The sequence below is a fragment of the Physcomitrium patens genome, chromosome 5 (genome assembly GCF_059467195.1).
Source record: "Physcomitrium patens ecotype Gransden chromosome 5, ASM5946719v1, whole genome shotgun sequence".
NCBI classification, from domain to species: Eukaryota; Viridiplantae; Streptophyta; class Bryopsida; order Funariales; family Funariaceae; genus Physcomitrium; species Physcomitrium patens.
Window position 1 is genome coordinate 11,021,670 of NC_143414.1, and position 12,586 is coordinate 11,034,255.

The 12,586-nt window shown below is 29.4% G+C and overlaps 1 protein-coding gene across 1 annotated transcript; it reads right to left on the reverse strand.

The window, feature by feature from the left end:
- Positions 1 to 7,292: 7,292 nt before the first annotated feature.
- LOC112282814 (putative GPI-anchored protein At1g61900) lies at positions 7,293 to 10,413 on the reverse strand. The gene is made up of 7 exons (XM_090250865.1): positions 9,708 to 10,413; positions 9,514 to 9,538; positions 8,946 to 9,206; positions 8,490 to 8,504; positions 8,110 to 8,250; positions 7,788 to 7,841; positions 7,293 to 7,645 (listed from the first exon to the last, which is right to left on the reverse strand). Exons 1-7 carry the CDS (start codon positions 10,029 to 10,031, stop codon positions 7,581 to 7,583), a joined length of 885 nt encoding a protein of 294 aa, XP_090106991.1. The 5' UTR covers positions 10,032 to 10,413; the 3' UTR covers positions 7,293 to 7,580.
- Between the last annotated feature and the right edge of the window lie 2,173 nt (positions 10,414 to 12,586).

The window sequence follows — 12,586 nt, forward strand, 5'->3', positions numbered from 1 at the left end:
TTCAAATTAAATTCAATCTAAGCATCCAAAATCGTTTCTTCCAAAATGTCCTTTATATTAATTAAAGATTCAATATCAGATTGGAATTTGTAGGTTGGTGCTTTATTCTTTTTCTTTGTATTGTCTTATTTTTCTTTCCACTCACTATTGTTCATCTTTATTTTTACTTCTCTTTTGAAAGTAGAATACTAATTCTTAAATACAAAGTAAAAGGCTATGCTTCTTGACTTATGTTGCTTGTTAGTCCATTTCTTGGAACAACCTTTCTACTACTCTAGGCTTTTTATGTGTTAACTGACTTTTCTATCTCTTTTTCTTTATGAGCTATACTTCTCTTGACCTCTATTGATGCATCATAGGATTAATTCTTATCATATTTATTAATCAAATAGGCCTTGATGGAGATTGCATCAATTAGATCATTTCATCTAGTTAGTCTTTTGATAAATTGTGCTCTCCTTACTATGACTGCTTTCGATATATGTATACAACTTCTCATCTTGTTGTGCTCAACTTCAATGATAAAAGTCTCTACTTCCTTATTATGTAAAGAGTTGCTTCTTTTCAATCTATTTTCTATCAAATTTTCTATACCAGCTCTTTTAAAGTTAGTTTCTAGAAGTTAATCTATTGTAGCATCTTTAATTCTTACTTCTTTAAAAGTAATAATGCCATTCTTTATGACATCTTCATATGATCTACAATCACTAAGTTGTTATGTCATAATACAACTATATGGTAAAAAATAAAAATATGAATGTTATTATAGAAGAATATAATAAAAAGATGTAATAAAAAAACATAAATAAATGATAGAAAGATATTAAATTTTTTAGTCTTAATGCTTCTTTTTGTACAAAGGACTTCTATTTCCTTTTTAAGAGCATAAAAGTCTCAAATCAAAATAAATGAGGTAAGTAAATAATATAGGCATCTTTAATAGAAAAATAACAATAAATTTAAGAAAAAATTATCTTGAATTACCAAGATTTAATATCCCAAAAAAATTAGTTATAAATAAAGGTTAAAATCAGATCCCAAGGCACAAAACCATACACCTATGGTAATTTTGTGGTTTATTTATCAATTAAAGAGTAGATTTTAAGAGAAAACTTGAAGAGAATTTTTTTTTAGTATTAATTTTATGTCATTTGGATTAATATTGAGATTTTAATGGATTTTTAAGATTAGTAATGTATTCTATGGATTTGAATTTTGAGAAATAAAATCAAGTTCAAAAATTTTAGGATATTGTGAATTTTGTAGTATTTTTATAGGTAAAAATTGAAAAGTATATTTTTTTGCTTATTGTAAATTTATATGAGAAATTTAAGGTCAATCAAGCACTTAGATTGAAGTGTATAAAGATTTTTTTGGATTGTAGTCTTGAAAATTGAAATTAGAGGACCAGTGAAAATTTCTAAGATAACTGTAAATCGACCAATTGGATTGAAATACAATTTTGTTCAAAGATAGCTAGCTTGATTTTTGATAATTATAAAAATTTTGGAATAAATTAAATGGTAAAATTAAGAGATTATAGCTCAAAAATATCAACATTAGGATTAGAGAAAGAGGTCGGCTAACTTCCCAGAAAAGTTTTGGAATTATTGTCTATTTGGTATGTGCAATATTCTTCAAAAAAAATGTGCTTGTTACTAACTTAGTTGTTAGAAGGTATTAAAATTTTGAATCAAAATCAATGATTCAATCATTAGTTATTGAATTTTTAATGTAATATAGAATTTTTTAACAATTTATTTAAGATTTAAGATTTAATTAAGGATTGATTAGAATTGATTTAGGTTCTAGGATTTGATTATGATTTAAAATTTATTTAAGGCTTGATCAAAGGTTCAAGATTTTATTTGGATTTTATTAGGATTTAATTAAGATTTCACTATAATTTAATTAGAGTTTGTCTAAAATTTTATTAGGATTTTAATTAGGATTTTAATTAATATTTGACCTTAGATTTGATTAAAATTTATTAAGATTTTAATTAAGATTAAATTAAGATTTGATTAGGATTTATTTATAATATTTTAAAATTTTCTATTTTTATTATTTTGGGAATTTTTTTTATTTATTTAAATTTTTATTTATATTATTTTTTAAAGATTATTTCGATTTTATTAAAGGTTTATTTTTATATTCTTTTAAGATTTTTTATCATTATTTTTAGATTAATTTATGATTTCTTTGTGTTTTGTTTATAATTTATTTTTAATTTGTTTTGGATTGATTAAAGCTTAATTAGGATTATTAAAGATTATTTAAAGCTTATTTAAGACTCTATTAGACTTGATAGAATTGTTGCATTTTTACTTACCTTCTACAGTTAGGTTCTTGATGCATTCTCAAGCAAAAAAACTTGTAATATAATAATACTTATAATTTGGATCATTGTACCAAATATATCTCACTAAAAATCTCTTTGATCCTTTAGCCAATTGTGAAGCATCTAACCTTGTATTTTTCTTTAAAGCATTCATTTCTACTTTCAATTCTTTGATGCTTCTCATCAATTTTTTAAGGATATCTTTGCCTATAGTCTTATCTTTTTAAGAGCTTGATAGAACAGAATCAAATAAAGTTGTTGTATGAGCCTTCATAACTATCATTAATATTACTTCTATTCTTGTCCCTAATCCTTTAGCCTTTATATATTATTATTTGGTAATAAAGCTCATTGCTTTTTCTGATCTTCTCCAATTGGTAGTAAATCCACCTTCTCCCTTCATCTTAAAAAAAGAAAAGCAATCTATCTTTTAATGCCTCATTTGTAACTTGTAAAAATAACTTTGATTTCTTCACCTCTAAAAGGTACTTCTTAAATAATGAGAATTATCCAAATTTCTTTTCAAATTTTATTAGTAGTTTTTTTGATCCCATATATTTATCTAATTATTGCTCCACTCAATCAAAAAATCTTCCCTTTGATATTCTTTTAGTCTTTTCATCAAAGTATTCATTTTTTAATTTTTCTTCAAATCTAACTTATGTGTTCATATAGATGCTTTCATGTAATTGTCTCACTTTTTTTTTTTTTTTTTTTTTTTTTTTTGTTACAATAGTTAAATGAAAGGTCTCAAACATCTTGCCTTTGAAACTTGATAGATTTCTATTTCACAAGTATAGACCTTCAAAAATATAGTGATATTCTTTCCATCAAATCTTCCTACTTTACCAATAGCATTCTACAATGCTTTGGTGGCCCCTTGCCTATTTGCATTGGCAACTTATTGAGCCATGATCATGTGCATAGTCCTTAAAAATTCTTTCATAAGATTCTAACTACCTCCTCTATTTGAATTTTCTTACTTTTTATCTTCTATCTTGCCTTAACTAATTTAATAGCTCTAAAGTTGCTGTCTATAGAAGCATCGAATGTTGGAATAAGAGTGTTTGCTTAAAAAAAACATAAGATTTATAGCTGCAACTAGATATGGTCAAATAATATCAAAGATATGAATCTTGAAAAAAGAGATCCTCAATACACTCTTGTGTAACTTAAAAAGATTAAGAATTTGCTAAAGATGGTCGTATATTGAACTAAAATGGCTATTGCCAAAGACAAGAAGACTAGAAAGTCTTGAAACAAAACTAAGGACTAGAAAGACATTGAGAAGAGTGAAAGAAGCTTCATTCTTGCCTTCACATAAACTCTTAATTAGGAGCTATGTGGCAATATCCTATAGGACCTCTAAAACGTGTTGACTTTGCAAGATACATATCTTAACTTCCAAGATAAGTTTTTTATATATATGCCACATAATAAGCTTATTTTACAAGCTACCAACACGTTGTTAACTTGTTAATCAAGCTTCTAACCTACCAATCAACTACAAACACATGTAAAGTCAAAGCAACGTCTTTGAAGCTTCTAAGAAGCATTTCTTAAAAATATTATGAAATAAATCTACTTAATCATATAGATAAATATTAAAATAAATATGTATGTTTGTGACAAATAGTAACTTTCATTCAATGAAGTCCACTACTTCATACTTTTGATAATATGTAAGAGCTATCATCTTTGCTTTATTCAACCATGCACTATAGATCTATAGATCATTAGATTTGAGCATATGATGGTTTTTTAGAGAGTTATTTAGTCTATACATATACATATCAAATTTTACTTGTTAATTTTTTCTATAATATATTTATGAACAAACAAAGCTAATAATTATATTAATATAAGGAAATTGATTCTTTTTTATCTAAAAATTTATTTTATATTTATAATAATTCTTTTCAAAGTAAATGAAGGCTTTTTAAAAAATTAATAAAGAAAATAATCACTTTTCAAAATCTCCAAACTAAAATATTAAAAAAATATAAAAAACTCTAAAGAAGACCTTAAAAAGTAGCTTCTTGTCTTCTTATTCTAAAACACATTCCATCTTCATGCTAACTCTTCTTGGAGCAAGTAAGAACTTTTTAAAAAATTAATAAAGAGAAGAGTTATTTTTTAAAATCTATTTACAAAATATAAAAAATAATCCGAGGAAAAAACCTCAATGAATAGCTGATTATTTTTAAAGAAGAGAGCTTGAGCAAAGAAAAAAGAAAAAAGGATCTAAAAATCAACACAAGTCCATGTTAGTCCACCTTAGAATATATCTCTTTACCTTAGTACCATACCATTCCATCTTAAGTCTATATCAATCTATCTTGACTTATTTTTGGAGTTAAATTATCAATATTTATGATAATAATAATAATTATTATTATTATTTTATTATTTTATTTCTTTATTTTTTATTATAAATCAAATTTTTATAATATTTTATTTTATTTTATTGTTACATAATATATTACTTTTTAATACAATAATATATCTTTTTTGAGTTATATAAGATGTGAATATCTTAATAAGAAGACAAATGCTATCGCCTCCTATAGAAGTGAAGAATAATCAAGAATTTAAGGTAGAAGAAGTCTTAGACTTGTTGTAGTGCCAAAATAGATTAAAGTATCTTATTCATTGGCATGGATATGATATTTGTTAACACATATGAAAGCGAACAAAGAATCTTGTAAATGCAATAGAGAAGGTCAAAGTTTTTCATCAACAACATCAATCAAAACCAAAATCATGAACCAAGATAATCTTTGCTATAAAAAAAATATAATTTAAAAAAATTATATTTTATCTTTTATTTGTCTTTATAATTTTTGTGCATTTATAGAGCTAAGGAGATGAAAAATCAACAACAAACAAATTTAATTGAAAAGCTACTATTCCTAACTTATTAGATAAGACATTGCAATTATTATAATCTTTATTTTTAATCTAATTTCAAGGATCTCTAGTTTTCTAGCCTTTTAGCAATAGCCATTTTAGTTTTTTTTAATATACATACTTTTTTATTTTCATTTTTTCATCTTTCTTTGAAAAAAATCTCATTTATTTATTTGCTTTCATCAAGTTTTTATCCTTGATACAAAGTGCCACATCTTGTGTCATTCTTTTGTTTGCATCTTCTTTCTCAACAATGTAGTATTGCAAAAATCCAACTTTAATTAATTTGATCTCTAAGATGGTGACTCCAATGGAAATTTTACAGTGATGAAAGTTATAATGTATAAATTTGAGGATGTAGAAGAAGATACAAATCTTACTTTCTTTGCATAATTGTGTTATCTATAACTTCAATGGTATAAATAACTTGCTCTACAAGTATATAGATTGCAAAATATAATACCTTTCACGTGGCTATTAGGTTTTTATTTAAAGTAAATTGGTTGGAGATAGAAATTGCAAAGAAGATATTTCATAGATAAAACTATAAATATTTTGAATAAGAAGTATCAACTATATTAAGGGTGTTTTATCCAAATATTATATTCTTACATTATTGTAATTCAAATAATTATAAATTCTCTATTAGTAAGGAATTGAACAATAAAGATCTTATGTCTTTAATGCAAAACAAGTTGCAAAATATTAATCTTAATGCACCATTCTGTAATTTTGTAGCCATTGTCATCATTCTTCAAATTATAAAATATATGTTTTGTTTTCACTCAAAGGATATTATGCACAAAGACTTAAAACTAGACAATATTTTGGTGAAGATAACAAACATAGAAAATAGGTACATACATATCAAATTGGTAGATTTTAGAATGTCCAAAACCAAAAAAAGTAGTTGTTTTACTCAAATACTTAATATATGGCTCCAAATGTGATTAAAATCCATATGCCCGCAAGTGCAAATATACAAAAGTATTGACCAAAAAGTGATGCATATAGTTTTGGTATGGTGTATTATGAAATACTACTTGGAAAAGTCCCTTTCTCAAATTTAATTCTTAACAAAACAAAGAGAAAGATAATAAGTGGTGATTGCCTACCTCTAGTTTATCATTGTCCACCACTTTTGGAGATTTTGATAGAAGATTGTTGGAAATTTAATCTCAAATATTGTTCAATGTTTTTGGAGAATTTCAAGGTATTAAGGTATATAAAGTACTTATTTATGATATCATTCTTAAGTTTGATAATAATACCAATGAATCAATGATTCTCACATCTTTGACTACCTCAAGAATAAGTGAGTCTTCAAGCTTGATATCAATAGTAATATTACAAACTTAAATTCAATATAGTATTCCAAAATAAAAATGAAGACATCTAATAAATTCCAATAATCATTAATATTTTTATTTTATAATATTATTAACATAAATATTGATACAGACAGAATTATTACATTCTAAATATTAGCATGTATTAAATTTATCCACATACATATGTTTGACAAATTGCCATCAAGCAAAGTGATATAGAAGCCCATTTTTACAACCAAATTGGCCTGAAAGAGTGACAGGAGGTTCTGCTTATGTCTTCAGCTAATTCAAGAACAACGCTATCAAATATAACTAATGCCCAAATGAAAAAACGTGTAGCTAAAAAAGAAAAGTTTTCCTGAGACACAAATACTTCTTTTCAGATCCAACCATTGAAGTTCACTATAAAATCCTAAACTTATATTATGTTTTAGACTTATTTCTACTTTACGAATGAAAGATGCCGACTAAAAAGGACAAAAATTTGCTGACCTCATCTAGAACCAGAAGCAGGTTCAGTGCTCTATCAAAAGCAGTTTAATAATGTTTTATTTTTTGTTTTTTCCCCTCTAATCCTGACTTTGAATTCTTACAATGAGTTTTTATAGTACTTGGCGTCATGTCATATGCTGTAATGAAACATCTATGCGTTAAAGAAGTGCGTGTGTATCTTACGACTCAACATCAACCTGTTAAGTACCAAAAAAAGCTGCTTCACGAAGGTTCTAAATGACTACCTCAAGAGCTAAATACATATCGCGTACATATCTGTCTCTAAACAAACTAAACAGCTACGATATATGAGCAATATTGTGGCAGGTCTACATAGATATTGAAAACAAAAAAAAAATGGAACTACAAGCGGGAGTCATATTAGATGTTTCATAAACGCGAATGACCTACCAAAATCTAGTTTATCACCTAGGATTCTGTGTGCGAAAGAAGCAAGAAAGATCAAGGGTTACAAGACTTCAGAGGCACTAGTTTGTGCTTTCCTCCTACAGCTTGGATATGATAAATACGACACACAATGCCATAATGAGAAAGTTCCTTTTTTGAAAATCTGCAGTCACATCCACAAGTGTGTCTCAACATTTCAAGTTCCCGAATGAGGGATTAAAGAGCTGATCAAACATGACAGCTTAAGCATCTTCAAGCTCCACAAAAATAATCACAATTCTCACTCACGTATTAATAGGACTCACCGATTGTCCAAGAGGCCATCGAAGATTCTGGAATGGCTGACAGAGCAACCGGAGCTGCACAAACATTTCAACGTTCAACTCGAGAGATTTGAGTCCCTATTAAACTTTAGTAAAATAGGAAAGTCTTGACATAGTTGAATTCAAGTTGATCAGTTCCTGCACTACGCATTCTCACACATTGGCTCAAATCAATCTGTTTGGCTACCACAATAGCTAACCAGAATTGTCAAAGTTTCGATATCTAAGCTCTTGTTCCATGTATGAGAACATCCTTTAACAATCCAAACCACTCTATTAGGTCACGACGGACGAGAAACCTTACATCGACCACACACAGAATATGTTGCATCAGTCTTGAGAGTTTGAACCCAGGGAGTCGCTATATCATCATTTAAATCGCAGGTAAAGTCGATGCATGTAACGTTGCTCATAATGTCGGAAGGTAAACTTGAAAGTAAACAACCTACATGTAAGACTTACACTTTAACTGCCTCTCTCAAGGAAAACCAAATGTGCCACTGCTGAGTATAATGGATGTTCCAACACTGTGAATACCTAACATTACAGAATCAGCACAAAACGAGCTACGAGCGGAAGTTGAATATGCCTGTAGTATTTTATGAAAGCAAGCATTTTGCAATGCACTACCTAATCTAAACTTATATAAGTGGATCGAAACTCAAAGTTAACTTGAAGTTGTACCTTGTCCACCAACTCCTGCTTGACAAACCATAGATACATACCAACATGAGATGCAACTCGTAAGAAATTATGCAAGTTGTGTCACAACTCAGCTCTCTATTACAATTAACACATAACGATCGTAGGAAATTAACATCTTTTCTTATCAGCAACAAAAGTAAAACCTAAAAGAGAGAGAAAAAAAAAACAAAACAAAACAAAACAAAAGAAACAATAAAAACTGCTTCAGAAAAAAATGATATCTTCAGATAAGATTGTGAAAGCAGGATGCGTGTGAAGATAGATATCAGAGCATGCAATAGTCAAGGAATCGACTGCGGCAAAAATTTCTTTCAAATCTACACTAAAATGGATCGATACTTATGGGTGCATCCCACTTGTTTAAACTGTTGCAGATTCTTAGAAAGCAATCCGATCCCCGAGACCAAAATTAAAGCATATCAACATTATACCAACCTTGAAGAGAGAAATTCTTAAGGTCGATTCCACACAAGAAGTAAATATCTGTAAAGACGGACATATTTTGAAGCATGGAAGCCAAGAATGTCACACAGCGGAGCGCATGCAAATTAGTAATCAACATCTGCTGCTGAACCTCCAACAAGTATCCGTCTATGGCTCTGCAACAAGTCGCACTGGATGGCGTACTTGAGCAGCCACATGCTTTGGCAACAGGCATGGGATCTCCAAATTCCAGAGGACACTCGCACATGAATGCTAGTAGTTGTCAGTGTATATCGCTACAAGTAAAGAGACACCGACGAGTTTGGAAACCCACCCTAGAAACTCACGACGCTGACTACAGTGTTAGAGAGCCAACTTTCTCTTCTCGAGACCATGGCGAACCAAAACGACAATTTGATAACATCAATAATCGACTAAATTGTTAAGGATGAGCTAATTACGTCTAGTTTTAACTTCAAATTGGAGTATTTCCAAATGAACGGCTGCTTGTCCATTCTGTCTAGATATGTTCCTGCAAGCAAATTAAAATATGATTTCTTGAAACAGAAAAATGTGATACTTGATGCTTCAGTTGTCAAGCCCTCCTTGGAAACATACAACCTTGATGGACATTCACATGAAAAATTCAGCACACAATTATCACGTCAGCAACAGAGTACATAAAGGGTATAGCCATTACGAAACATCATTCCTCACCTTTGTTGACACGGCAGCTGATGAGGTTACGCAACATGGTGTTTGTTGCATCTAGACCCAGCTTATTTGCCAACCATGCAAGGACCATGTTTTTGCAATCAACCACCATCTGCTGTTCACCTGACGTTTACATTGACCTGGATCATCTACAAGCTGCCCAGCCATTTGAGTGGCTATGTCTATGACCTGTGATTGACAAATAGGTTCTTCGATGCACTCCTTTAGAGGGTCCACCGAATGGCATGCATCCAATAACTTAGTAGTATTTATCATCTCTTCCAGTTGGCTAACCTTGGTAACTGGACATAAACCACTGGTAAGATTAGCAGGTTGAGCAGCACAAAGATCTCCTAAGGATGTGTTGGCTCCCAAACTAACCATAAGATTTTGGGAGTCTGAAAAGCAGTATTGAGATTCTGTAACGTTCAGCCCAAGATTGCCCGAGTCTAGGCTGTATTGACCCAGAGAGACTTGAAAAAAGGCTCTCAAGTTGTGGACAACAGATGACACTTCCAACGTAGAGTGCTAGATGGGCTGGACAATCTCCAGCAGTTCGAATAAGAGTCCCTTCTAACGTTGAAAAATTAAAAGGACAGAAACCTGTGGGACAAATTCAAAAAGCACTGGGATTGAGATTCAGATGCTCAACACGTTTTGGGCAAGAACTATTTGATTCCAATACTAAGCATCATTTCTGTTCACGACTCAGGACAGCAGCTAAAGTAGTTAATAATCCAGATAATTATTTTATCTGATAGTTCAGGCGTAGATGGATTAGTAATGACTGGAATCTCCCATGGAGGGGGAGCCATGAATGGAAAAGTTCTCGTCGGAGCTTCTACAGGCTCCGAAGCTGGAGTTGACGCAGTTGGAAAAGGTGTCGGAGTGTTCAGGTTTTAGGGTTTAGGTTTTAGGATTTTGTTTTTGTAATCTAAATCAATCTAAATTTGGAATAAATAACATTAACAAGGACACAAGTAAAATTAAAGAAGCATAATTTGCAACTATCCTACCAAATAAAAATTTCTTCAAAGGATGGTAGTATATCATTTATTTTTTTACAAATTAAGTTTTAAAATTATAAATTTTATTTTTAATGGTGAATAGTTTTCTACATTTAAAGCACTAAAAATATTTCTTTAAATTATCTTTTTACTTCTTAATCTTGCCTTCATTTGTACTAGCTACAATAAATATTTTGTAGAAGCTTTGTAAAGACCACAAGGCTTGTAGTTCAAGCATCAAGTTGTAGATTACTTCTAAGTCAACTTTCTAAAATTCAAAAACTCAATAGACAAGTTTCAATAGCTATATGGCATAACTATAGGAATCTAAATTTCAAATCTCTATCCAAAAACATTCTTCAAAGTTTCTCAAAGAAGATATTATCTACCCAACATATTCTACCTACTTTTGCCAACTTCTATTTACTTAAGTAATATAGGCATCTATTTTAATCTCCAACTTAAGAATATTAAAAAAGACATGATTATTAATATAATAATACAATGATATTAATTATTATAACATCAAGATAAGAGCTAATAAAAAATAAAAAAATATTTATAATCTCTAAAGATTATTAATTTATAAATTTTATTTTATTTAGTATTTATAAAAAAACTATAAAATAAATATTGTAGAATTCATAATATGTAGTAATTTATTCATAAGATTTTGGTACTATTGATTTAAAAATATAATAAATATAATTGCATTAATATTTACATAAAGTATTATAAGTTATGCAAAAATCTAAGTATTTTATAACTCCAACATAGTATATTTGATTGTAAATTCTAAGCAAAGATATGTATCAAGCTAAGATCTAATGAAATATAGATAAATATATATATATATATATATATAGCATGGCAACCATTCAACATTTCTACTACCATGGCAACCAGAACATTATGTTTAGATACATTGTAATTGTTTTAGTTTATTTTAAATAAATATTATACATGTAGAGCATGAAGATCATGAAGCTGAAGCTTTGAATCAGGAATCCATGAGGATCCATTGCCGTAAAGGGGCTGCCATGCTCATAGGATGTATCCTTTGACCTCTACAAACTAGGTTTTATTTTGTAAAAACAATTGGCATGTCGTGAATACGTTGCAATTAACTGCGCAGGAAAGAAAAGTCTTTTATATTTCCTTCTTTCTTTGTTATCATGCAACAAGGTTGCTTAATAGTAATTCTCTCTTAGTTTTTTAGTTTACTAGCTATATGTTATGAATGACATGTTTTTAAAAAATTTGGCTTCATATTATTAGAGCTGCAACATCTCCATTGTAAAACATCAGCAACATGAGCATCAACTGATGTAAATTACTTCAGCAACTACAATCAAGCGAGGGATGAATAGCCTTTGGGATGGACATCGTCGACTCATAGCTTCAAGTGCATCCATGATTCCAGCAAATCTAGGAATACATCTCATGCTGTGCAATAGTAGGATATGTTGTGCACTCCCACAAGTTGAGTAGTATATCCGTAATTTCTTTCTAATCTTAAACAATTCCAATTTTAGGCTATTACAAAGACACTCATTGCACATGGTACTAATAGTTTAAGAATTGAAAGGTTCATACAAAGGAAACAACTGATCATTGTACTAATTCTGAGATATAATATGAGGTCGATCTCCATTTTCCGCTTGGAGACTCAAATTTAGAGCTAATTTGAAGGCCAATTATTTTGTTAATGGACATAGGAGTTTACACCTAGCTTCAATCCTAATCAGGCACAATCAACAAAAAAAAAAAAAAAAAAAAAAAAAATACATAAATAGAATCCAAAAGATGGTGTGAATAAAAGCTTACTAAGTTTTTACTCAAAAGAACCTAGCTTGAAATTGAGTATTTGGTCTAAAAAGGCTAAAGAAATTGATGTGGCTTTGTAATGAATTTAGGAACTATTTTTCTAAG

What these genes read in the sequence shown, in the direction of transcription:
- LOC112282814 (XM_090250865.1), bottom strand. Translation starts at nt 10,031, where the DNA reads ATGGTTAGTTTGGGAGCCAACACATCCTTAGGAGATCTTTGTGCTGCT. An exon ending in ATGGTTGGCAAATAAGCTGG is followed by an intron (nt 9,539 to 9,707) that starts GTCTAGATGCAA and finishes TATGTTTCCAAG; the next exon opens with GAGGGCTTGACAACTGAAGC. An exon ending in ATATTCTGTGTGTGGTCGAT is followed by an intron (nt 7,842 to 8,109) that starts GTAAGGTTTCTC and finishes ATGTTTGTGCAG; the next exon opens with CTCCGGTTGCTCTGTCAGCC.